Genomic DNA, 27,119 nt, shown 5'->3' with positions numbered 1-27,119 from the left:
CTAGTTGGGGTAGGAGTGCCCTGGTCCTATCAGTGGGTTACTCTGGGTCTTCAACTCTACCTGGTTAGATGGGAATTTTTCTCTGCTTAGCCCTCACGCAGGAGAGGACACCTCCAGACCAATTTGGCGAAAGAACTCCCACCTACACCTGGGTCTAGCTCCGCCTCTACCAGGGTTGGGCATCTCAGCTCAGCCTATGCTCTACTCAACCCTGATTGGCTGAAGGAGAAAACCAGCACTGCCATTGGCCTTCTCCTGAAGGGGCGGGGCCGGTTGCGTCCGGCCTGCCCGCCGTAGGCCGAACCTGGCCGAGGAGAAACGAGTGGGACCGAGGCCCGCGGCGCCGCGGCCCTGAGCAGAAACTGTAGGGTGCGCCCCACCCGGCGGCCAGGCGGAGCCAAAGATGCGGGCCTCGGCCGCGCGGCCCCGCCCGGGCCCCGGGCCGCCTCCCGGCTCGCATTTCCCACTGATGCTGTTGGCGGTGCTGAGCGGCCCGGTGTCCGGTCGCGTTCCCCGCTCGGTGCCCAGGACCTCGCTTCCCATCTCCGGTAAGGCGCGGGCATCCTCGCCCTCAGCCCTTTGCGCCGCTCCCAGGCGCCGCCCGCGGGTGCCTACACCCACCTGCTCTCCTGACCCAAGCAGCCGCATCCTGGGTCCCTCCGCGCGGGCCATCCCCGCCCGAGACCAGGCGGGACTCCCACGCGGTGCTGCTCCATCGCTTCCCGGGCGGGACCTCGCACCTCGGTCCCGTGACACGCCCAGGAGGTTCCCACGGCCCCTTATTCACAGAACCGCGGGAGAGTTAAGTCCGTCGCGGTGCAGATACGGGCACTGAGGCCCAGGGAGGGTTTGGGAGTTGCCGGAGGTCATCTATTTCGAAGTTCTCTCTCCCTTATTATCCTCCTACCAGACATGCACCTGTGTCGGTCACGCCAGTTTGGTACCCATCCTGGCTTCCAAACCCAGAGATCTTTCATTCTATTCCATCCACCCATTCCTTTGATGGCCAGCTCAGCATTTTCATGTGCCCACTTCTCAAATTCATTCGCATATCATTAGTTTTACCCCCCACCCCCTTTTGTCCTGCCCACAGCCCTAATATTCCCTAACCCACTTCCCAGTCCTCTTACATCTCTGACACCAACTCCCATTCTCCCACAATCCGATCTATCATAACCTTAATTTCCTAACGTTGCCTGCTCTCCCTACCCGTTCCCTCTATTGAATGTTGGGAAACCACTCAGTGAGTTGACTTAAAATTCTGTTTAAATGATTTTTAAAGTCTTCAGAAAGAAAAAAGGAGGAGGGAGATATGGTCCTTTCAAAAGCTGTGCAAGAAGTCAGGGGATGCCACAAGGTTAAAAGTGGTCATTGGATTGATTCACACTTTAAAGGCTTTCTGCTGAGGCGGGCATGAGTGTGGCTGTGGATCTTGTTTTCTTCTCAGTGGGCATTGAGTGTTAGCACTTTGGGCAGACAGAACCAGTGAAGCTGGGAGTACAACCGGTCGGCAAAAACTCAGACCAGTGAATAGGATGTTTTGAATCCAGAGGACAAATGATTGGAGTCTGGGTTTTCAGGTTGTGCTGGAGCAATAGCCACTACATAGAGTTGTGATTACCAGGCTGGGTTGATGTCCAGGGATCCAGAGAGGTCTAATGGCAAGGTGAAGTGGAGCTGGGGATACAATAGGAGGTTGAGGGAACCAGGGCTTATTCTAAGCATGAGAGAGACAGCACAGTCATGAATATGATTGTAGGAAGATGGGTGGGGCCCCATACATCAGCATATCTAGGAATGAATGGCTGCTGGCCATTCTATCAGTCTTGAGGGTAGCTGAGCAGATGAAACAGGTAGAATAGAATTGTATTGGTGCGGGAATAGGATCCCCAGAGCCAGACATTGAGCTAAGAAGGCATGCTAACTTATTTGGTATAATCTTTAAAATAAATAAGAGGATATTTTTTCCCCATTGCTTTTTTTTTTTTTCTTCAGAGAGAGTGGAAGGGAGGGAGGGGGAGAGAGCAAGAGGGAGAGCGAGGGAAACATCGATGTGAGAGTAACATAAACAGATAAGAATTTTGAATGCTGAATTGAGATTTAGATTTGGTCAAAACAGAGCTCATACTTAAGGAAGGAAGAAAGGAACGATTTGTACTATGTGTCAGATGCTTCCACATGTTATTTCATTTAATTCTCTCAACGACCCTGGATGGTGGTATTTACAGACGAGGAAAGTAATGCTCAGAGAGGGCAAGTAACTTACTCAAGATCATACAGCTGGTAAGTGAAAGAGCCAGATTTAACCTTGGGCTGATCCATTTCCAAAGCATATACTCTTGCCCACTACACTCTATACCTCTTTGCTTTTTGGGTAGAATGGAGGTGGGAGGAGATCAAGGGTTGTGGGAGAGAGAGGAGGTAGTCTCCTAATGTGTTAGTGAAAAGAGTGTAGCATTTCCCTTCTAAGTAAAAGGAAGTTATTATTAAGTAGTGTTTTTTGTTTTTTTTTTTTAAAGGGAAATTTAGAGAGGAGAATACTTGAAGCATTTATAGGTATTTTCAAATTGTGTGTCATATTGCTATGAATAGATTTTACAGGCTTAATATTTATGTTGTTATTTTAATAAAGTGTTCTATTTTTATAGAAAAAGCATACTTGACTGCATTGTGTGCTAAATATTCTGGCCTCATCGGTTATCTATCTCTGGGAAAGTTACATGGCCTGTCAGGCTCTGTGTTTTTCCCCTGATGGCTGATAAATAAATGGAAGAAAACAAAAATTGGCTCTTTTGGCCTTGTGGACCTAACCCCTATGAAGCGATGGCTGATATCACTCTTCCCTCTCTTTCTGCCAGAGGCTGACACTTACCTTACCCGGTTCACCGTCCCTCAGACATACAATTACTCTGTTCTCCTTGTGGATCCTGCTTCCCATACACTTTATGTCGGCGCCCGGGACGCCATCTTCGCTTTATCTCTGCCCTTTTCAGGGGAGAGACCTCGAAGGGTGAGAGATGAGAGTGGGGAAGACCCCAGAGCATGTAATTAGATCCATGGCTTTATGGGAGGTCAGGGAGGGGTGTTGTGGTAGGAGGTGAAATGTTAGTGAAAATGAATAGGGGAGGCCATCAAGTACATTATCTCAGCTTAGGGTGTTTGGGGGGTCATGGTGACTGGGGAGGCTGTGAGGGAGGTTCATGATGAGGGGAGGAGGCCACAGTGACCAGATTTTAGGTGATAGTGGGCAGAGGAATCATTAGAATCACATTAATCTAGGACCGTGGTCGGCAAACTGTGGCTTTCGAGCCACATGCGGCTCTTTGGCCCCTTGAGTGTGGCTCTTCCACAAAATACCACGGCCTGGGCGAGTCTATTTTGAAGAAGTGGTGTTACAAGAAGTTTAAGTTTAAAAAATTTGGCTCTCAAAAGAAATTTCAATCATTGTACTGTTGATATTTGGCTCTGTTGACTAATGAGTTTGCCGACCACTGATCTAGGACAATAGCTTTCAAACTTTTTTGATCACCCCTTAATAAGAAATATATGGTATATTTTGACTCCATACACAAAGTGTGTACTGAAAGAAACTTTCTTGAACCAATATCTACTCTCCTATATGAGATACATCCTGATATATTTTGTTAAAAGTAATGTTGGCTGTTATTTCATAATTGATTTTATTACTCATTAATAGCTGGGGACCTCCAGTTTTAAAAACAGTGCTCTGAGGGTGAGGGGTGTCTCTGAAGTTTCCAAATTGATGGAGGTTGTGGAACTGTGTTATCTACCCTGACTCGGGAGGAGTTGGGGGAGAATCAGGGGAAAATGGTTATTTCTCCTTTCTCAGATTGACTGGATGGTGCCTGAGGCCCACAGACAGAACTGTAGGAAGAAAGGCAAGAAGGAGGTAGGTGTAAATCTGGGCCCTGTCCTGAGTGTCAATTGAAATGGCCCAGCCCTGACTCTGTCAGTCCCCTGCAGTGCTGCCATCCCAATGGGCCCAGGCAGGGACTCTAACACCATATCATCACCCATCATTTCTGATCCCAGAGCTGCATCTAACTGGCCTGACACTACCCTACCTTTCCTTGTACCTGCTGCTTCTGATTCTCTCTAACCATCTCTGACCTCCAGGACGAATGTCACAATTTTGTCCAGATTCTCGCCATTGCCAATGCCTCTCACCTCCTCACTTGTGGCACCTTCGCTTTTGATCCGAAGTGCGGGGTTATTGTGAGTGACAGGGGTGGGAGGATGGGAAGGGTCTTCTGTGAGTGACCATGATGGGGGGCATGCTTAACGCAACCCTTGTGCATGATAAGCATTGGGGGTGAGGGATGTCCTCACTGGGTGGAGCCTTTGCCACTGGAGGAGGTACGAAAGGGTGGGGAGGGAGGTTGTCTGTAGAAGGTAAGTTATACAAAGTCTAAAGGGAGATGTAGTGGGACAGTGAAGGAAGTTAGGGATGCTAGCTGAGCTGGGGAGAGGAGAAATCCAGGAGAGACTTCAGAGCTAGTAACTCATGTTTCCCTTGTCCTATGTATGCTTTGTCCAGGCAGCCTGGGTCCATTTTTTTTCCCTGAGTCCATTTCTTAATCAGCACTGTCCATGCCTGTTTCTTCCTCCCTGGCATGTAACTCTCACCACCTTCTCCCATATTCACTGCCAACTTCACTGAATGTGAAGCTCTTCTCATGAGCTTCTCAGGTCACTGCCCACTAATTAGCACCTGCTGGCACCATACTCTGGATCGATCTTGCCTTCAAGGTGGCTGCTCTGTCAACCATGTTTTCTTCCAGGTCCTGTTCATTGCTGCTGAAGCCCTGGCATTTCCACCCTCACACCCTGGCAGGCTTGGGACATATTTACCCTTAATCACATCTAGGCTGGTCTTGGTAACAAAAGTCCCTGGGACTGTGATATCTCAGGAAGGGTCTTGATGTTTTTGAATCCTCATCTTTTCCCATCAGAGATCCAGTAGTCAGTCATTGGTCCTCTGGTAGCACACCTTTGTGATAAGGCCCTAGGATGAGTTGAAAGCCTCACACATCCTTTGCATCCAGTGACTTCCCTTCCTACTCCATGAAGCAATAGGAGGGAGTGCAATGACTCCTTTTCCTGACCTTGATCTTTAACTTCAATCTTGACTTCACCCTTCTGCAATCTTCAGTAATTCTTGCCACCTGGATCTAGTCAGTGTGTATCTCCAAACCTCTCTCTGTTAAAGGCCATCCTCATATCTCTGGCTTAGAATGCTATAATTGTATATACTCGATATATAGCCAGTCCCTGTGGGCTGCCCTTGGGCTTATGCCGAGTCTTTTTCATAATGCAAATGATAGGCTCCCTACTGGGTCTGGCTAGCTCCCTCATCTTGTCATCCTGGGAAGGTTTCCTAGGGCAGGTGGTATTGAAAATCTCTATATTTTATCAGGTAATATTGAGTCTCTGGTTTTCCTGTAGTCCTCACAAAGCTCACAAAGTAGCAGTAGAATTGTCATTGCCATATTTGTCCAGTCTGTGCAGGCTCAGGGAGCCCATGGGTATGAATATCAACCGTGGCTTATAGAAAATAGACTTATTCCCAGCTAATCTCCCAGGTCTTCTATTCTTCCTTGGCTCTCTGAAGTGGGACCCTAATGGTGGTTAGGTATCCAGACAGAAAATGTTCTGGACAGACCTGTCAGGATTGGCGTGACTTGGAACCCGGTCCACTCTCAAGGAACATCAGCACCCAGAGCAAAATCAGGGGTCTGTGTTCTGCAGCCCCACAACTTTAGCTCTTTTTCTGTACCTTCTATCTAGCAGGCTCATGAAATGAAGGACTGTCGTTTTGTCAAGGCTTGTTTTAGGAGAATATAGGGCACAGAAAGATCAGCTGTGTTAACCCTTCAAGCCACATACCAAGATTGCCCTCCAGACTTTCTGGATACTCTCTTCTGCCTTTACCTGCCTGTCTTATCCTATCTGCCCATGCCCATCTGCTTGAGCAAGTTCTTGCCTTATCCTTAGTTCTGAGACTCTCATGTTCCAGACTGATGACTTTGAGACTATTCATAACTATTTTCTGAGAGCTTTGACTAGCTAGCTGCTCCATACACAACAGCTTGCTCAGAGAAATGAAGGTTCTTACAAAAGGAAGTTCAAGCACTGGACCTATCAGTTCCAGCAACGTGGAGTGCTGCCCTTCAGTGATAGCTCATTAGCTTTTGGAGGTCAATGTTTTAATTTGTTTTGTTGAGGGAACTCTAGCATATAACAGAGAAATATGTTAGACTTACATTACAATAAGACTTCATATTCAATTGAGTATCTGCTTTATCCCAGACTTGGCACTGGGTATTTTACATTCATGATTGAATTTAATTCTCATCACCCCATTATAATATTTAGGTATTATTTCTTTCCATTTTACAAGCAGTGAAACGTAAGTTCAGAAAAGTTAGGTACCATGTCTAATATTATATATCTAGCAGAGGCAGAGCCAAGATTAAACCCAGGTTTGTCCGGCTCTGCTCCACTACTCGCACCTTCTAGTCCAACCTGCAGTACAGAAGACCTTACCTGGCTTCAACTTCTTGTGACATTTGACCTGTTTCATGTAACTGGGACCATCTCTCCCCACCCCCACTCCCACCCCAACCACCTGGGAAAGGTCCTTTGCCAAACAGAAGGATGGATTCCAGCCCCACAGCTCAGTGAGAGCCTTCCTACCTAGCTCTGGCTTTCAGCTCAAGAGACTTGCCTTCGCCACAACCGATGTGCTCATTCGCACAATGATGATACATCGAAGAAGCTCAACATTCAGAGAGAGAATGTAGTAGAGTGGTCTGGCCCCTTTCAGACCCTATTAAATGCAATTTTGACCATATAGTAATCATAACCTGTTTAGTTAATAGGAGGCTCACTTGCTCAAAGGCTACAAACCTAGATAACATAATGATTCTATTTGGGGAAACTGGAGGAGGACTAGTTTTGACATGAGTTTGAAGAGTCTGATAAGCCATCTCTGTGAGGAAGTCCAGCAGTCAAGTGCAAACGTGGACTAGAGTTGGAAGACCTCAGACTTGGAGAGTTTGGGGAATGATTTGCATAGGTCTGGCTGACAGCATAATTAAAGTATATGTGAAAAGGACTAAGGATATATTTTTTAGGATTCATAGTTAGGGGCTAGGAAGAAGAAGAGAAACAATCAGAGGAGATAGAGAAACAACAATTATATAGGAGGAGAGACTCCAGGAAGGTATAATTTGAAGAAAGTCAAGAAATAAAATATTTCAAGGAGGGGAGTGAGTCAAAAGTAGCAAAAAGTAACTAAAGATGAAAGAGAATGAGAATTGAGAAAAGGCTCATCTTTTCTGTCCTTGGTGAAATGTAAGGGAGTAGTTTCAGGCATAGAGATGGGAAAACATGATTTGTTTTCTAGGAATAACAGGTGATCCGGTTTGGTTGGAAGAAAGAGTCCCTTTTAAGAAATATTAGAGAATAAGTAATCTGGGCTAAAGAGTTTCTACTCCAGGCAGTGGTGAGCCATTTTGTCATTCTCTTGCTCAAAAATTAATCAAATCAGTGACTGATAGACTAGGAATATTATTCTGGGGTGGATATGTAGAGTAAATTGAGGATGATGGTAGGCAGTGTGGCAGAAAGGGGGTTACTGCCATAGTTGAGGTAAGAGGGACATAGCAGGTTTTAACCGTGTCCCTAAAGTGCCCACACAACTTGGTAATCTCTTACTGAACTGTCATCTTTTCTCCTCAGGCTAGGATGCTCCCACTGCCACACGGGTAAGGTGCTTAGTCTTCCATTCCAGAAAACTCTTTGACCCAGTATTCACTTTTGGGAATCTCATATGACATCTGATTTTAACAGGCCTTGACCAAGATTCTCTCCATAAAATAAAGTATTGTTTGCCAATTACAGCAAATACACAGGCAGTCAGAATTGGGCCAGTAGTGTACTTATACTCAGGGGACATATATCTGCATTGCAGCTCCAACTACCATCCAGGTTATTAGGCTCCAGCAACACCATCTGTCCACACTAGTTTGTGAGCCAGAGATATCCTGGCACTTCCATGCCATAACTTTGATTCCCAATCAGCCACAGTTAACATTTTCTGTTAGTCCTAGGTTGAAATAATCCCTGATTTCTATTTTTAGTTGTTATCTTGAAGCCTCTCTTAGTGTATGATGCCTAGCTAAGGTAACTTCTGGCTGGCTCTTACACCTTTCGCCAACACCCAGGTCATTCCTCCTAAGTCTCTGGATGAGGAAGGCATTACATTAGCAAATCCTCTGAGCTTCAGGTCTTCACGACTTTGCAGATTCTCTTCTCCCTTCTCTGTATCCTTGGCTCTGGTGCTATCTTTTATCCTTGGGGTGGGTGTAGGGAAAGGATGGCCCTTCTCTTTAGACCCCTGGGCTTCAGATGGTCCTGTATCAGTCTCTACTTTTCTTTATCCTTCCTAAGGGCTTCAGATTTCAGCAGACCTGCTCTCATCCTCCTTGTCCTGTAGCACATTCTCCAGCCAGTTGCAAACCCTACAATTCAGCATTTCAGAGGAAAGATCTGCCTTTTAGCCTCTCCATGTCATCTAGGGCCATCTTAGGTGCTCCTTCATGTGGTTGTTGGGTATTAGGGGAATTGAAGGAAGAAGAATAAACTGATGAAAAAGGGATGGCAGAGATGGGAAATGCAAGAATGGGCAGGGCAATCAGGAGTAACAGACTGGGAATATGGGGATGGTAGCAGAGGAATGGGAATTGGGCTTTTCCTTCATCTGAACACCTTTGTGATTTTCATCATGAACCCTATGACCCCTAAACCAATTGCCCCCTTCTGGTCTGTAGGCCGTGTCCAGTTTCCAGCAGGTTGAAAGAATTGAGAGTGGCCGGGGGAAATGTCCTTTTGAGCCAGCTCAGCGGTCAGCAGCTGTAATGGCTGGTGAGTGGGAGAGATAAGAACCTGTGACTTCTTGCTATAATTGTTTCCTTCCCCACCCCTGCTGTTGGAATTTCTGTGTCCTTTCTTTCATTTCCTAGGAATGTCTATTATTCCCATGTCTCTTTCTAGCCTTCCCTATTCTTCCCAGCGTGCCTGTGTCCCGCTTTTCTCCAGAGTACTATTTCCCTGGGTTCTCCCTAGAGAATGTGTTCTCTGCACCTCTAATGTGAGTGTTTCCTCTGCTAACCTCATTCCCACCCCCCTCATTTTTTTTTCCTGTTCATAAGAGGACTCTGCTACAATGCATATTGTAATACACTTTAAAGAACATATGAAGTCTTCTAGAACAGAACTGTTCAAAAGAGCTTTGTGTGATGATAGGAATGCTCTGTATCTTTGCTGTCCAAAAGTAGCCACTAGCTACATGTGGCTTTTGAGCTCTTGAGATATGATTAGTGCGACTAAAGGAAAGGATTTTTGGTTGTATTTAATTTCAGTTTAAGTGTAAGTAGTCACATGTGTATAGTGGCCACTATATTGGCAAAGGTCTAGAGTATCTACTCAGAAAACCACTGTTAATATTATAGGATACTTCCTTTTAGCCTGTTGTAATGTGTATGCAAGCACATATTTTACTGGCCAGTCCTTTGTAGCTCAGAGGAGTCAGTAATGACTATTCAATAAGTTCCTGCTGTTACTTCCTTTGAACAAGCCATATAGTTGCTCAAGTGTTGAGTGGTTCTTTCACAATTTATGTATAAATCTTTTCTGGAGAGTGACTGCTTAATTCTCGGTAGCCACAAAGTGAATTGTTTGTGTCCCACAGAGCCTGTATTTTAGATTAGAGTACTCCACATGCACCCTCAAGATTAAGTGAGGATCTAGCCATTTTCTCATGATAGTGTAAAACAAGCAGGTTAGTAGAAATTTTATGTGTGTGTGTATATTATAAAACTTCTATTTATTTATTTATTTATTTTATTTTATTTTTTTTATAAAACTTTTAAATGTCATGCTACATGGGTATAATTTTGAATTTTGTTATGTAACTTTATATCATAGGCATTTCTGTATAATTTAAAAATTCTTTATAAAGAGAATTTTTAATGACATCATGCTATTACTCATCCTGTAAGCATACAGTAATTTAATTAAGCAACTCCAAATAATTTCTATAAATTAATTTTATTTAGTTTAAGTTTTTGCTATTATCCATTAACACTGTAATGAACATTTTTGTGTATAAATATTTGTCCTTATTTTAGATTGTCTCCTTAAGATTTCTGGAAAGAGATTGTTATATCAAAGGGTGTGAGCATTTTATGGCTCATTATCTGTTGCTAATTGGGTTTTTAGAAAGAGTGTACCAATTTACACCCTAAATCAGCAGTAAGTGAGAGTGCTTTTTTTCTCACATAAATTTCAGCAAAATATATTGTTGTCACTTTAAAAGATCTCTGAGTCCTGACTGATGTGGCTCAGTTGGTTGGGTGTCATCCTGTGCACCAGGAGGTTATGGATTGGATTCCTGGTCAAGGGCACGTGCCTTGGTTGCATGCTCGATACCCGGTGGGGTTGTGCTGGAGGCAATCAATGTGTTCTCACATCGATGTTTTTTTCTCTCTCTCTCCCTGTCTCTCTCTCTAAAAACCAATAAACTAGTCAAAAAAAAAAAAAAAAAGGAAAAAAAGATTGTTGAGACTAAAAATAGTACCTTGTTTTAATTTGTATTTCTTTGAATATTAGTGAAGTTGAATATTTTTCATGTTTTAGTACTATTTTTATTTCTTCTCTCATAAATCCTCTGCTTACTTTCTTGGGTCAATTACCAGGTAGGATATTAAGGTTCCAATCTACATATTTTCCTTTCTAATTACATTTTTTAAGCGAAATTTTTCTTCAGTTAGAGAGCAGATAAAAACTTTTTTCTTAAAATTTTGCCCCCAAACACTTAACATTTTGATTTTTTTAAAAACTTCTTTTGATGAATGACATGAGATGGAGACCTAAATTAATTTTTCCCAACTAGCTAATCAGTTGACTCATTCATCATACTGTTTTTTCTTTCTTCTCTGACTTTAGCTGTGAACTTTGTTATAAAATTGATTTTTATCTATACTTTTGCGTAATATTTTATGAAAAAAATTGGAATGTAAGATCTAACAATAAATTTTTTCTTATATAGGACTTCATAGGAAAAGTCATAAAAGCTATACAAATTAAATAAATTTTAGTCAGATAATTAAGGACTTACTATTTTTTTGTCTTGCAAAATGTTTTTATTTTATTTTTTTATTTTTTATTTTTTTCTAATTTTTAACTGCCTGATTTTATTTTATTTTTATTTTTTAATAATTTCTTTATTGATTAAGGTATTACATATGTGTCCTTATTCCCCCATTACCCCCCACCTCCCATTTATGCCCCCACCCCCCTAAGGACTTACTTTTTCTGAAAAGAAATAACATAAATGTTTTGAAAGTGAACAAAAGTGTATATTTATGTGTGTGTGTGTGTATATATATATACATATATATATACACACACACACACATACATACATACATATATATACATATAATAAATACAATATTTGGGTTGTCATTTCTATCATTCATCTATAGTTGATATTGATGAGACCTTTTTTTTACTCAAACATATTTGAATGAAATAGTTTAATCGATGGTTTATTTTTCTTGACTTTTTATCAAGCATATGTGGCAAAATTCTGAGCCAGTCATTGGGAACATTAAGAAAGATAGTGATTGAATGTCACTCTTTTTTAAAAAAATATTTTATTGTTGAGAGTATTATAGATAGTTCCCATTTGTGAATTTCTTAAAAAAAAAAGATTTTAAATTGATTTTTAGAGAGAAAGAAAGGGAGAGGGAGAGAAAAATCAACGTGAGAGCAAAACATCAATCAGCTGCTGGGGATTAAGCCTGCAACCCCGGGCATGTGCCCTGACTTGGAATCGAACCAAAGACCATTTGGTACATGGGATGGTGCTCAATCAACTGAGCTACACCAGCCAGGGCTGTGAATGTATCTTGATTCTACATAATTGCTTATCAACAACATGATGTCTCAATTGCAACAATCTAACATACTTTCTTTTTTTCAAGCAGTAAACTTTAAGTACATTCAACCTTCTGCTTGTAATTTCTCAGTGTTCCAGTCAGCAAGTGGATTTGCATTAGCATTTGGTTCAAAGGCACAGATTTCATAAAGAAGATTATTGCATGATAAAGAAAAATTTCAAAAAGGAGTAACATTTTCAAAAAGGTTTCAAGTTTTTTTTCCAAAAAATTAAGTTGTCTTTTTTTTTTTCCAAATAATGATGTTGGCTTTCATCTGATAATTGATGGAAGTGATCAGAAATCACTTTCTAACAGTTTAGAATGACTAAGTTTAGACAGTTAACATACAACCTCAATGTCTCTTTCTGTCTCAGATCCATGTCATAGTCAATACCAATATAAATTTTTCTCTCAAGTTCTAAACTTTATAGGGTTATAATTTAAAATTTTTCTTGATCTAAGTAGGTGCCAGTATTTAGTCGGAACTTTCAATGTTGATCCATTATGCCCTGCTATCCTCTGTTTTGAAAACAGTGATATAGAAATAGTGCCAACATTAGGTAGGAACTAGAACCAAATTTCCTAGTTACGAGATACAAAAATGTCCTTAAAGATAATAGAGGTATTTTGAAATAAAAAGTTTTAGTAATGAAAATATTATTAGACTATAATATTTATTAATAGAATATAATAAAATAACATTTTATATTGTAAAAATTACAATGTGCATTGTAGAAAGTTGAGAAAAATGTAGAAATGTTAAAGAAGAAAGTGAAAGGTTTATTTGCAATTCAATCATTACCAGGTAACTACTATTATTTTAGACTACTTTTTCTGTGTCTGTGTATTTATAATAAATTGGAATTATTATGCATATTTCACTTAGTATTGTATACTAAACATTTTCTTGTTATAGAAATTAATTATTCAAAATATAATTTCTAGAGACTACTTAACATTTATTCTATCATATAAATATTGCATAGCACAATTTAATTATTCCTATAAAATTATACATTTAGATTTAAAAACTATTGTTTTTATGAATAATACTGTAGAAGAAATATTTTTATATAAATTCTTCACATAAATGTCATTAATTGCATATGAATAAATCCAAAAAGTAGACTTGCACGGCCAAAGGGTGTAAAGATTTTTATGGTGCTTGATGGATTTATCTAAATTTCTTTCCATTTAGTCCAACCAACTGTGATGAGAGGGCCTGTCTCACTGCATCCTTGTCAGTCCCAAATAATATACATAATAAAGCATACAAACAGTGACTTCCTCCAAAGACTAATTTGATGTATTTTTTACTTGCATCTCTATTAGTGAGATTGAACAACTTTTCATTTGTTTATTGGTACTTGTATTTCTTTTGGGAAAAGCCTCCAAAATCGTGTCTTCAAATATGACATTTATCTGTACTGCAGTTAGATAGAATTAACAAAATTATCTCAGTGTCTCTATTTGCACTGTTCAGATTTGGAAATATTGTAAAATATTTTGACAGTAACATTCACATTAGCCTAAAACATCAGCAATTCCTTCCCAATCTCCTTTGTAGGGTCTTTGTCTTTTGCTCATCAGTGTTGGGGCTCATTAGATTTCCATGCAGGATCTTCTTCTGTTCTCATTCTATGTGGTTTTGATCTCAACCAGCCCTGTGGATTCTATTTTCACTGCCTTCTGATGCCTCCCAGACTTTATCTGGAGCTACAGACCACACATCCAACTGCCTTCCAGACATCTTCATTTCAGTGTCCCATAGGAATCTCAAAATCAGCATGTCCCAAAGCTCATCACCTTCACTCACCTCCCCCAAACTAGCTCCTTCATCAGTGTCCCCTCCGCTGCGTGCTTACCCACTCAGATACCTAAGCTAGAGATAGCAGTCATCTCTGGTCTTCCTATCACATCCTATTAAAAAAGAGAGGGTGTTTTATCAAGAAGAGCAGAGGGAGGGAGCTTTTGCTCTTTCTCTTTAGGAACCTGTCCTGGGTTTGTATCATTTCCTTTTGGTCTCATTGCGTCCAGTGTTATTGTATCTGCCAAAGAATACTGCAAATGTTCCAGATGCACTGGGTGCTGCCAGCCCACCTCTTAAATCTAGGTGTATCTGCCCCAAGACTAGCATTCACACACTGAAACAAGACAGCTATACGGTCAGGTCAACAGAGGAAAAGGTAAATGCCACATCTCCAACTATCTAATTATGGCCTGATAATAGACTGTGTTTTTAAAGAAAATTATCTAGCTGCCCCAATCCTTAGATAAGGAAATGTAGACTATTAGGATAGCAGCTATTTATCATGCCAAGCTTTGATCATGAGAAGAAAAGGAAGTGGAGGAAGGAAAGCCAGGGTATGTTTAAAATAGTTTTGTTTTTTAAATACATTTGTATTGATTTCAGAGAGGAAGGGAGAGGGAGAGAGGGATAGAAACAGCAATGATGAGAGAGAATCATTGACTGGCTGCTTTCTGCACGCCCCCCACTGGGGATCGAGCCCACCACCGGGGCATGTGCCCTTGACCGGAATCGAACCCGGGACTCTTCAGTCTGCTGGCAGATGTTCTATCCACTGAGCTAAGCTGCCTAGGGCTGTTTAAAATTGTTTGAAAGCTAATGAATGATAATTCCTATTGTAAACCTTTAAAGGTGAGCATTTTGATAAGAAAGTGAAAACTTGAAACACCAGGGGAGTGAAATATTCATTGCCATGACACTTACCCTAGTCTACCAGTGTTGTGTTCTAACACATCTGGGAAGCCTGTGCTCACAGGCTTACATCTGGGCAGGTAGAGATGTGGATTGACTTCCACAAATAATTGTGATTCTTCATCTTTTGCAACTTTCAATCTTTTTTTGTGTGTATTACCCAAATGAAAATATCTCCATTTTTTGGGTTATAAAATTAAATGATGCTAACTATAAAAACGATTTAATGAACACAAGAAGTATACAGGAGAAAATGAAAATCACTTGTAATTTCATTAGTCAGAAACAAACTTCATTAACACTGTAGAGCTATAGCTCCTTCAACAATCTTTCCTACATCTGCAGGCATGTATACAAACATATCTTTAAACGTCGGGTTGAATTGTACCCAGTGTTTTGTTCTAACCAGCTTGTTCCCTGAACTCAACACTGTGGGCATCTTTCTCTCTTGCACATCGTCTTTTGCCAATAGCAAATGTATATTTTAATGTCTACTGACTTGATCCATTCAGTAATAATCCACCAAAAACTGCACATTCAGGACTATTTTATTATATGGACAGTACAACAAAATACTTGGAAGTGAGACTGTCCCGGAGAATCTAGGACATGGGCTGATCCTGTGTCCTCTGTAGATTCTTGCCCTCATTAACTGATGGCTGCTGTTCTTTCTCTGTGTTTGTAAGACTGTTGCAAGTTCCTTGGTACACCTGAAACCCTACTATTTCCTCCCGAAGTGTCTGATCCCTTTTGTAGTCCCTTAGTGTCAGTGACCCTCTGCTATTCCATCCTGAGTGTGTTCCTCAGCAATCTAGGCTCAAGAGTTGCTGAGGACCCTTGATGATCTGTTAGAAAGTTTTGGGACCCTTTACCTCTATCTATCATTGGGTCCTTGCATGGTTAATAGAGGTCCTTTACTGTTTGCAGAATAATTATGATTGTCTACACACACACACACACACACATAACACACACTAAACCATGCTGCCAACGTATTTATAACTGTCTCCACAACATCTTCCTGCATTCTCAGGTTATCCATGACACAACTTCTACCAGACTTTTGGTTTTAGAGTGTTTTATTTACAACACTCTTAGGTAAATTTTCGTTCCAACTTTGGCTTCTTTCTCAACTTTTATTTCCCTTTGGAAATACAGAGGACTGGCTTATTTGTTGCTCCATTTGGTGCCAGGACTTGTGCCCCAAACCTGGTTTCTTCCACCTGAAACCACTGCAAGGAAATGGATGCCATTTTATAATCCCTACACCTCAGGCAACAACTCAAGCACAAGGCCCCTTGAGAGTTCATAAGGAGCTATCACCAACATGTATTGAATGCCAGCCATGGGCCAGGCCCTACCTGGGCTCTGTGTTTATCTCATTTAAGCCTCAGCGCTGCTCTGAGACCCTGAGGCTTAGGAAGGTTAATTTGCCCAAGATCATACTACCAGTGAGTATTCAGGGTTCAAACCCAAAACTCCCTGGCTCCAACATGCTTGGATTCTTATCACAAACACAAATCACAAGAGTTAGTATAGTTTCCCCTCCCCTCCCCTCCACTGTTTCTAACCCTCCACTGTTGCCCTCTGAGGGCTCCTTACTCTGTTTTGCTCTGCATAACGTTTTTAAAATAGTGGTTATCTTTCTGGTGCCTGAGGCATGCAGCTTTGCTCCACCATGACTGTTTTCCCTGTAGTGGCCCTACTCTACAGCTACTCTAAGTGGGTGAACCCCATGGCTCCTGCTGGGGTTTCTGCACCGGTTTCTGGCATACCAGCCTCTCTGCTTCTCCATCCTCTCTGACTTATCTTCTGAGTTGCCTTCAGTACCTTCTCCCCTTAAAGGGTGGTGTCCTAGGGCTCTCTTCTCACTTTTCCTGTCTATGACGTTTATGTCATGACTTAAGCATGACTCCCAATTAGCCTGACTTGGCCTTGCTGCCTGACTCCTTCTGTTTGATTGCCTTCCAATATCTCTGACCAGATGTCCTGAAGGTTCTTCAACCTTAGCATGCCCAACAACTAAGCTCACTTCTTCTCCAGCCACCTCCTTTATGGGCCTTCTCCTGTCATTTCCTGGCTTGGTTCATAATATCACCATCTACTATTATCCATCTTCTAAGCAGGAAACCTTAGAGATACATTTTATTCCATTCTTTTACACCTCATACTCAATTGATTTTCAAACCTTGTTAATGGACTCTACCTCAGAAGTATCTCGCAAGTCCAGTCCCTTTATTCCCTCTGCCCCTGCCTTAATTCAGGCACTCCACTCTTGCCTGCACTGTGTGAATGGCCTCTGAACTAGCTTTATCTTCTTAAAAACCAAAACTGATTATGTCACCTGTCTTCAAGAAAATCTCTGAAGTTTTGCTCTTACCTGTAGGATCAAGTCCATGTTCCTAGTTTTGGCAGAGCAGAATCATCATAATTGGGTGCCTGTCTCTGCACCTCCAACTGCACCTCTGCTCACTTGCCTGTCAGCTCCTGTATCCCATTGGCACTTCAGCCTGGGGAGTAGCCCACATCCCTAAACATGGCATCCTTCTTCCCACATGTTTATTGTCCTCCCTGAAGCCCTTCTACCTGGCAAATGCTCATTCTTCAGACCTGGCTCAAATGTCACCTCTGAGATGCTGCTACTCAGTCAGATGTGGCTGGGCCGTCCTCTGTGCTCCTGCACACATTTGTGCATCCCCACCTCTTGGTATCCATCTGATTAAACGGACTCGGATGAGGGTTCTTGGGGGCATCAATGTGCTTAACACTTGGCACAGTGCCTCGTATGTAGTAAGTGATAAAGTAATGCCACTCTGTTCTCTCCAGGATCTCTGTCCTCTGTGATACACAAAACTCTGAGGGGGAGAGGATTGTGACCTTTTACTCCCCCAAATCATTTTCTCTGGCTCATGTCTGAGCCCTTGGCAGTGGTACTCGAGTGGCTATAATGCTCTCACATTCAGCCCAGAGCTGCACCACTCCCTTCTCTCCCAGGAATCTGCATCTTGATCAATTCCCCAAATGATGATAGTATTCCCTAAAGTTGTGACTAGTTCCAGAGCAGTGTACACCCACTAATGTTCAGAAAGAATGCTAGTTCCTTCAGACATTTACCACAGGGGGAGAACTTAAGACTGGGACTTGCTGCAAAGCAAACCTCCTTCCTGGAGAGTCGCAGTATAATTAGCATATTACAGGGTAGAGAAATCCCTAAAACAAAGACAACACAAGCAAACCAACCAAATAGCCTGATTTCCACAAGGGTAGCTTTCTTCATTATATATATATATATATATGTATATATATATATATATATATATATATATATATATATATGTATGTATATATATATATATATATGTATGTATGTATGTATATGTATATGTATATAAATTTTTTTATTGGTTTTAGAGAGAGGAAGAGAGAGAGAGCTAGAAGCATCAATGATGAGAGAGAAACACTGATTGGCTGCCTCCTGCACGTCCCTTATTGGGGATCAAGTCCACAACCCAGGCAAGTACCCCTCATCAGGAATTGAACTGTGACGTCCTGGTTCATGGGTCGACGCTCACCCATTGAGCCACACTGTTTGGGATACAAGGGCAGCTTTCATTCTCCATTCATATACATTAACACTCCAGCTCTTTCCTCTAAACACTGGTTCCCCACTCTGCCCTGGAGCACTTTATGTCTAGGATGATTTTAAATGAGGGAATCCTCTCATGTGCTTAGCAGTGCCCTGCACTTAATGGCACTCAGCCCCTAAGAGTTCCTGCCCCTGCTTTATCCCTGCTCTGCCTGTGGCCCCTTTTGTATCCTTCAGCAGGTCTCACAGCTCATCTTCTCCCTGTCTCCCTGCAGGGGGGGTTCTCTATGCTGCCACTGTGAAAAACTACCTGGGGACAGAGCCGATTATCTCCCGGGCTGTGGGCCGTGCTGAGGATTGGATTCGGACAGAGACCTTGCCATCCTGGCTTAACGGTGGGGAGAGGAAGAGGGGTACTTTGGGGACCGAGAGGGTGGGTGGAGGCTGGGTGGCCCCACACTGAGTCTGTGGGATCTGAGGCCACAGGTCTCCCCAGCTCCAGCCTTTGTCGCAGCCGTGGCATTGAGGCCAGCTGAGTGGGGTGATGAAGACGGAGACAAGGAAATCTACTTCTTCTTTACGGAGACTTCTCGAGCATTTGACTCATATGAGCGCCTTAAAGTTCCTCGGGTGGCCCGTGTGTGCGCGGTGAGACTCCGATCCCAGCTGTCTGTCTGTCTGTTGTCTCCTGCTCTGCCTGGTCTCTGTGTTTTCTTCTCTGGGTCTCTGTCTTTGCATTTCTCCTCTGTCTCCATTTTCCCTGTCTTGACTTATTTTCTGCAAGCTTGAAGAGTATAGGAAAGGGCTCTGCCCCTTTAACTCCACAACTACCCTTGTGATACAGTGTCCCTAGGAGGTGCAGAGGTTAAAGGTGGGAATTGTTGACAGACCTGGGCTCCAGACCCTGCTCCACTACTTCCTCCACTAGAACCTGACTTGGGGCAGGTTCTTTAGCATCCTTATAGATGAGGATATTTTTGATGCCTAGGTATAAGGATTGTTTTGAGGCCTAAATGAGTAAGGTATGTAAAGCATGTAGTATAGTACTTCATAAGTGCAACAATGAACTTAGTCACTGTCATTGTGACCCTGTCTACCCATGTATCATTCCCTACTGCTAACGCTGTCTGTATCTCTACATTGCATTTTTATGCATCTGTCTCTCCATCTGTCCTTGTCTGGGGGAAACTCGTATTGGTCTCCATATTCTCCCTACAATGTTGGTCTTCTAAAGAGAAATGCCCATGCTCTTGTCACCCCAGGGGGACCTTGGGGGCCGGAAGACCCTCCAGCAGAGGTGGACGACCTTTCTGAAGGCTGACCTGCTGTGTCCAGGGCCTGAAGATGGCCGGGCCTCTAGTGTCCTGCAGGACATGGCTATTCTTCGACCTGAGATTGGAGTGGGGGCCCCCATCTTTTATGGCATCTTTTCCTCCCAGTGGTGAGGGGGTCCTGGTGTGGAGGAGAGTTACAGGGTGGGAGATACGTGGGGTTGGCACCTTTCAGTGCTGTCTCTTCCAGAGGAGCTGGCTGCATGGCTCCTATGCATTTCTTATGTCGTCATCTCATTTGACAGGGGGTGAGTTGTCCCCTAGTGCTCTTCAGATATCTGGCTCCAACCTGTGTCTCTTCCAGGGAGGGGGCTGCCATCTCGGCTGTCTGTGCCTTCCAACCACAAGACATTCGGACAGTGCTGAATGGTCCCTTCAGAGAGCTGAAACATGACTGCAACAGGGGACTGCCTGTCATGGACAATGATGTACCCCAGCCCAGACCTGGAGAGGTAAGGGGTCTGGGGAGCTCTTCACCCCATGCCAGAATTGCCTCATTAGAGCAAGAGCCCAACTAAGCATCACGGATACTTCCTGGCCCCTGGGAAACTTTGTCACCTATCCTGTGTTTTCTCTAGTGCATCGCTAATAACATGAAACTCCAGCAGTTTGGCTCGTCACTCTCCCTGCCTGACCGTGTGCTCACCTTCATCCGAGATCACCCCCTCATGGACAGGCCAGTGCTTCCAGCTGATGGCCACTCCCTGCTGGTCACTACAGATACAGTCTATCTCAGAGTTGTGGCCCACAGGGTGGCCAGCCTCTCAGGGAAAGAGTATGATGTGCTCTACCTGGGGACAGGTATGTTTAGTAACCAAGTACATTGCCCATCCTGTGCTCTTGTCAAAGAGAGGGTCGTGTACTTACAGGTATGAGAGTCCCAGGCACAGGTACAGTGTGTTATTATGTCGTGCCCTCTGTCTGCTTCCTAGAGGATGGACACCTCCACAGAGCTGTGCGGATTGGAACCAAGCTCAGTGTCCTTGAGGATCTGGCCTTATTCCCAGAGCCACAGCCAGTTGAGAATATGAAATTGTATCAAGTGAGTCATAGATTTCGGGGAGTCTGGTGGGGAGACATCTGAGCTAGCTTGTGACTCTGAAGTCTGGGAGGTGCAGCATAGCCCTCTTTTTACTCACTTTCTCTAGAGCTGGCTCCTGGTTGGCTCCCGTACTGAGGTAACACAAGTGAACACAACCAATTGTGGACGTCTCCAGAGCTGCTCAGAGTGCATCCTGGCCCAAGACCCTGTCTGTGCCTGGAGCTTCCGGCTAGATGCGTGTGTGGCCCATGCTGGGGAGCATGGAGGGTGAGTGTGGCTGCCCTGGCCTCTTGCCTGCTGTCATAGGGCTCTGACCTCTCCATATATCTGCCTGTTTCTGATCTGTTCATGCTGCCATGTGTGTTTCTTTTAGTGTCACTGTGTTTGTCAGTCCCTACTAACTAATCAATTTGTCTATCATGCGGCCTTATCAATGTTCCTGCCACCTTGCTGGACCTGCCCTGGACCATGTGACTGACTTTCATGTTGCCATACACTTCTCAGTTTCCATTTTAGAAGAGCTCTTAGAAGTGTTTTCACAGTTGACCACTCCCTCCTTCCTGCCTTGAAATACTCTTTCCTATTGCTTTCTATGACTCTGCATTCTCCTGGTTTTCCTCCCTATTTCACCAGCCTGTCTCCCTTTACTCATTTCTTTCCATCCATTTTCTGAATTTTGATATTTTTCATGGTTCAGTCCTTCTTTTTACACTTCTGTGCACTCTTTAGGTCAGGGGTGGGCAAACTTTTTGACTCGAGGGCCACAATGGGTTCTTAAACTGGACCGGAGGGCCGGAACAAAAGCATGGATGGAGTGTTTGTGTGAACTAATATAAATTCAAAGTAAAGGAGCGGAGGGGAGAGCAAGAGAACCCTTCGCTCTTTCGACTCCGCGGGCCAGATAGAACAGCCGAATGGGCCGTAGTTTGCCCACGGCTGCTTTAGGTGATATTATTCCCATTATTTTCAACACCAACTGAGTGTTGTTGACAACTACAGATGTATCTGTAGTTGAGCTACAGAACTCCTTATCCAACTGCCTACTTGGATGCTTTATAAGCTGCTCAAATTTAGCAGGTCTTAGCATGCACTGTTGTTTTCTCGTTCTTTCACATAGTTCTCTGGTTTTCCTCATCGCAAAAAAAAGGACCTCTGTGAATCCAGTTGCTTAAGCCAGAAATTGCCCACACTATATTGCAGTTGGTACTGACTCTAGCTCCATCTATTATATCCTCATTCCACAGCAACTTCTCTCCTTCTCTACTACTTTCACCCTTGTCCTAGCCATCATCATTTCTTAATTGGATTACTCTTATAACCTCCAAATTGGTCTTGTTTTGTCCATTTGGGGATCCTATCATCCATTTTCCACTCAGCAGTTAACTTAAAATCATGTGCCACATTGAAGTATATCTCTGACATTATATTCATCTACATTATTTCATTATATATCTGTATCAGATAAGGACTCTCTTTTTTTTTTTTTAAATATATTTTATTGATTTTTTACAGAGAGGAAGGAAGAGGGATAGATAGTCAGAAACATCGATGAGAGAGAAACATCGATCAGCCGCCTCCTGCACACCTCCCACTGGGGATGTGCCCGCAACCAAGTTACATGCCCTTGACCGGAATCGAACCTGGGACCCCTCAGTCCGCAGGCTGATGCTCTGTCCACTGAGCCAAACCGGCTTTGGCAAGGACTCTCTTAAAAACATTTTATTATAGGAAATTTCAATAATTCAAAAACTAGATAGTATAATGAATTTCCATGTATCTATCACTCAGCTTCAACAACCATCAACTGACCAGTCTTGCTTGATCACTATCTTCACTCACTCCCAATTATTTTAAAGCAAATCTTAGACATCATATCACTTCATCCATAAATCTTTCTGTGTGTATCTCTAACACAGAAAGGCTTTAAAAAAATGTAACCGTATTATCATTAGCACACTGCAAACTCACTTTCTTAATGTCATCAACTATCTAATCAATGTCTGATTTTCCCAATTGCATATACTTAAAGACAGTTTGCTTAAGTCAGGATCAAAATAATGTCAATCAGTTGTAATTGGTTGATGTTTCTTAAGTCTTTTAATCTTTAATTGAGATTCCTTTCAAGTGAGTAATTTTTAGTTGATTGCTTCAAAGGTATTTTTTCAGACTGACTTCATGACTTCCTATTTTGAAGCCCAGTTAATTTGCTGTATATTTGTGCATATTACTAAATCCCAATCTTACAAATATTTTAGAAGTAAAAGTACTTGTAAGGGAATTGATTTTGGTTAAGAACTTTGATCTGGTATTTTAGTTTCTCGGGAGAACTTTGACACATCTCAGATGAAAACAAGTGCTTTATTCTTTCCTTTATTGTTTTAATATTCATTAAAATAATTTCATTGGTGTTGGATATCCTGTGTACTTGAGCCTCAGGGTCTCCTCCAAATATATATGTATGTGTGTGTAGGATGTGGGGTGTGCATACATGCCAGTATACTTCTTAGTAATATGAGCAATGACCAAGCTGGTACTTCTATGCACTCTACCCTTCATACCTCAATTCATATAAGGAAGAAGACATAGACCATGTAGTTCCTGTGGCTATAGCCACACCTATGGCCTTCCCATGTTCCCCACTGTCAGCTAGACTAGGCAAACTTGGTTTTACCCAGAGACTTTAATATATTCATACCAGTTTCATAGCTTATTTCAGGGGCTCCAATTTATGTTGAAGGAATTCACATTCAAACAGAATCTACTTTTGGTTGAAGCTTTTGTGTGTTCCATCTGGTCTTCACTGACAGCCCACTAGAGGTCTCCCTGGCCTCCCTCTCTCCCTCTGGTAGTGGTGCCAGGAAGTTCAGAGTGAGCAGCCTGTCTTGCTGTCCTTCTGTCAGACACAGTCCATTGAAATCCTGAAAATACCAAGATTGTATTATTTGAAACAGATCTGTTAGAGGCCAATAGGTACAACAGTTGTTGAAGAAAGAGTTCCTACTTAGAGATGAGCAGCTTTATGAAACAAAGTCATCTCACTGACCCTCACAGAATTTTGATTAACTTTTATAGAGAAGTCTTCCCTTTCTTTTAACAGAAAAAAACCCAGACCACCCTGTAGTTTTAATATTCTTTTCCAGAGAAATCTTATGGTGTGGACAGTCAGCTATATTTCTTGGAAGGTTCCAATGTTTTTTTTAAAGCACACCACCAAACATCGTTCCAACAGACCTAGTGCAGATTTAATTTTCTATGGTCTGCTAGAACGTATGTAGAATTTGACATGCCAATCGTCATGAGGAGTATTGGGGGAAATTTTAATGATGAGAATGTTGACTGATAATTCCAGGAGTGATTAATGAGATGATGGGAGATATAATGAGTGAGTGAATATTCTCTGGTACTGAGGAGTATAGAAGGAATATTGACACTGGATTTATCAAATATTCTCTTCTTTGTAGGCTGGTCCAAGACATAGAGTCAGCGGATGTCTCTTCTTTGTGTCCTAAAGAGCCTGGAGGTCTGTGTGGTTTAGGGAAATGTGGGTGGAGTTGGGTGGAAAGAGGCTAGAAAGTTGTCCATTTTGGACCCACTTTGAAACTTGGATCCTGGAAGATATGGTAGCCAGTAACTTGGGCCTTACCCTTTTTGGGAATCTCATTTTAGCTTTGTCCCCATGGTTCCTTCTCAAATCTGATCTCCCCCTATGTTTCTCTTCATCACCCCTCCATCCCCAGCCTATAGCCTCACTACCTTTTATGCCTTTGTTGTTTCTCTGCAGAACACCCAGTAGTGTTTGAAGTTCCTGTGGCTACAGCTGCACATGTGGTCTTGCCATGTTCCCCAAGCTCAGCCTGGGCATCCTGTGTGTGGCACCAGCCCAGTGGAGTGACTGCTTTTACCCCCCGGAGGGATGGGCTAGAGGTGGTGGTAACCCCAGGGGCCATGGGTGCTTATGCTTGTGAATGTCAGGAGGGTGGGGCAGCCCGCGTGGTAGCGGCTTATAGCTTGGTATGGGGCAGCCAGCAGGGCCCCTCAAGCCGGGCCCACACTGTGGGGGCTGGACTGGCTGGCTTCTTTCTGGGGGTTCTTGCAGCATCCCTGACTCTCCTCCTGATTGGTCGACGTCAGCAGCGACGGCGACAGAGGGAACTTCTTTCTAGAGACAAGGTGGGCTTGGACCTGGGGGCACCGCCATCTGGGACCACAAGCTACAGCCAGGATCCTCCCTCTCCCTCTCCTGAAGATGAGCGGCTGCCCCTGGCTCTAGGCAAGAGGGGCAGTGGCTTTGGTGGCTTCCCTCCACCTTTTCTGCTTGATCCTTGCCCGAGCCCAGCCCATATTCGGTTAACTGGGGCTCCTCTGGCCACATGTGATGAAACATCCATTTAGGACTGGGCAAATGACCACTAGTGCATGAGTGGCCACTGGAATGGAGTGATCACTGAGATGTTGGGGTCACTGGGCCTGGAAGACCATCATGGCCTCTGAGTTCTCTTTGGCCTTTGAATGATCACTTGACTTCAGTGTCAGCCCTCTCTGGGCCTAGATGGGCTCCGGGCCTTTGTCTGAGTCCTGATTCCTGATTCCCATGAGAGATCAGAACTTCTCTCTGCAGTGAATCAGGACTTTTCCCACCCCTGCTCTCTGAATCCTGGTGACCCCTTCAGTCCTGGCCCATTATTTTGGGCCCATAAATTTGGGGAGGGGCATAGGACATAGCTATGACTTTGCCTTCTGGTTGGACCCTGGCCAGAAGGAGGAGCTATGGAGGTGGTTGGAAGCTAATGTGCACTGAGTCCTTGGAGTGGTTTTGCTGATTCTTCCGATTAGTCTAATTCTCTGTGGAGAGTGCATGATCTCCCTCCACCCCACTTTTCCTTCTTCCATGAAAGAGCATGTGTATATATGAGTGTTCATAGGACACCTGCCAAATGTGCATGAGTGACTGGGCCATTGCTCAGGTGTATTCATCGGGGGTAAGGAGCGGGAAGGTTGGAATGGGGGAGTTGACTGCAGAACTTTAGACCCTATAGCCAGTGAAGGAATGGCTTTCTAAAAGGAAATAAACAACTTCCCCCATTCCCCCAATCATTTCTCACAACCCTTCTCTTGAGTTGAGAAAAACTCCCAAAGAGGCCTTCTGGGTGGGAAGGGTAGCAGTACATGTGACCCCATATTTCTGTTTGTTTTTGCCTCCTGGCTGCCACCACTGCCATGCACAGCTGCTCTCTTTCTCTGGCTGGAGTGCAGGCTGGACCCCCTTTCCTTGGCTCCCATTAAAAATAAATTTCACAACATTCTAAATATTAGGGAACAACAAAAGGGGAACAGTCATAGGAAATGCAAGCAGTGTAAAGATAAGTTTGTATCAGTGACTTTACTCAGGTTGACACCCTTGCCCTAAAGCAGTTAGTTCTCCAGTGGGGGTCCATGGACTCCCTGAAATCGTATGCAAAATGTTGTCTGTATATGTGTGTCTGTGTTTTTCTGGGGGGATGTTTTATGGCTTTCATCAGATTTTCAAGGCCTTAACAAAGTTAAAGGACCACTGCCCCCAAGTCATGACACCGTTGGCCAAGCTGAGATGGTGCCACTCAGCAGCAGCTCTTCTGCCCCGGCCCACCTGCTCTGTGGCCAGCCCCTGGACTTACAGCTCCTGGATGCCGTCTCATTTCTCCAGACCCTGGAAGCTGGGCTCTGTGCATATTTGAAGACACCATCAACTCTCACTAAACTTAGACTTCTTCCTGCTTCACAGCTCGCAGATGCTGTAGGCTTCTCCTGCTCGGTTCTGGTCTTGGCCTGTAAATGTGCCTCATTCATCCCTGGTGAGGGATTTCCCCCCCACCCACCTTGAGCTCCAGTGAATGATCCAGCCCTTCCCAGTTGAAGTTTTCAGCTCTACTTTCCTTGGCGGCAGCCTGTGAATCACCCAAAAGAGTCCCCTTGGGTTTGGACTTATCAGTGGCTATGCCCTAATAAGTGTATGATCTTCAGCAAGTAATCTAACCTAGGAACATTGGTTTACTTATCTGTAAAGTGGGGATAATAATACCTACCTCAAGGTTGCTACAAGGATTAAATGAGAACATGTAAACAATAAAGCCCTATCTATACCAGTAGAGGTGGTTGTGTAAATATTGGAATATTACACCATAATCATACGCCTTAACCCAATGGTAACCATGACACATGCATCACTTTAAGCCCCATTTGGTGGAAGGAGGGTCATTGCCTCACACAGATGTCATCTCTGGCCAGATCTTAGCAGCCAGTGTCTAAGGCCTGTGGGAGTCAGGGCCTGTGGTTTATGGTAATCCTCAGATGTCTGACCTTAGTGACCTTCTTAGTCCTTTGTGGGAATGGAGGAAGGTGTATGTTTTTGGGTTTGTCCTCACTTTACTCTCTC

The 27,119-nt window shown here is 43.4% G+C and overlaps 1 protein-coding gene across 4 annotated transcripts; it reads left to right on the top strand.

Moving 5' to 3' along the window:
* Nucleotides 1-275: 275 nt before the first annotated feature.
* On the top strand, nucleotides 276-26,831 carry SEMA4F (ssemaphorin 4F). Of its 4 annotated transcripts, none has more exons than XM_080685592.1 (15): nucleotides 276-548; nucleotides 2,859-3,010; nucleotides 3,851-3,910; nucleotides 4,138-4,236; nucleotides 8,856-8,949; nucleotides 18,610-18,729; nucleotides 18,831-18,982; nucleotides 19,597-19,775; nucleotides 19,970-20,117; nucleotides 20,244-20,466; nucleotides 20,598-20,707; nucleotides 20,814-20,974; nucleotides 24,169-24,227; nucleotides 24,489-24,877; nucleotides 26,227-26,831. In XM_080685592.1, exons 1-15 carry the CDS (start codon nucleotides 404-406, stop codon nucleotides 26,419-26,421), a joined length of 2,286 nt encoding a protein of 761 aa, XP_080541718.1. In that variant the 5' UTR covers nucleotides 276-403; the 3' UTR covers nucleotides 26,422-26,831. The 4 variants fall into 4 exon arrangements, with proteins under 4 accessions (XP_080541718.1, XP_080541720.1, XP_080541717.1 ...); XM_080685594.1 differs by having other exon boundaries at nucleotides 24,489-24,565; nucleotides 26,254-26,830; XM_080685591.1 differs by lacking the exon at nucleotides 26,227-26,831 and having other exon boundaries at nucleotides 24,489-25,233.
* Nucleotides 26,832-27,119: the final 288 nt, after the last annotated feature.

The sequence above is a fragment of the Plecotus auritus genome (assembly GCF_963455305.1).
Source record: "Plecotus auritus genome assembly, chromosome: 8".
Classification (NCBI taxonomy): domain Eukaryota; kingdom Metazoa; phylum Chordata; class Mammalia; order Chiroptera; family Vespertilionidae; genus Plecotus; species Plecotus auritus.
Note: the sequence above shows the minus strand (reverse complement) of the source record. Positions and strands in the feature narration are given on the sequence as shown.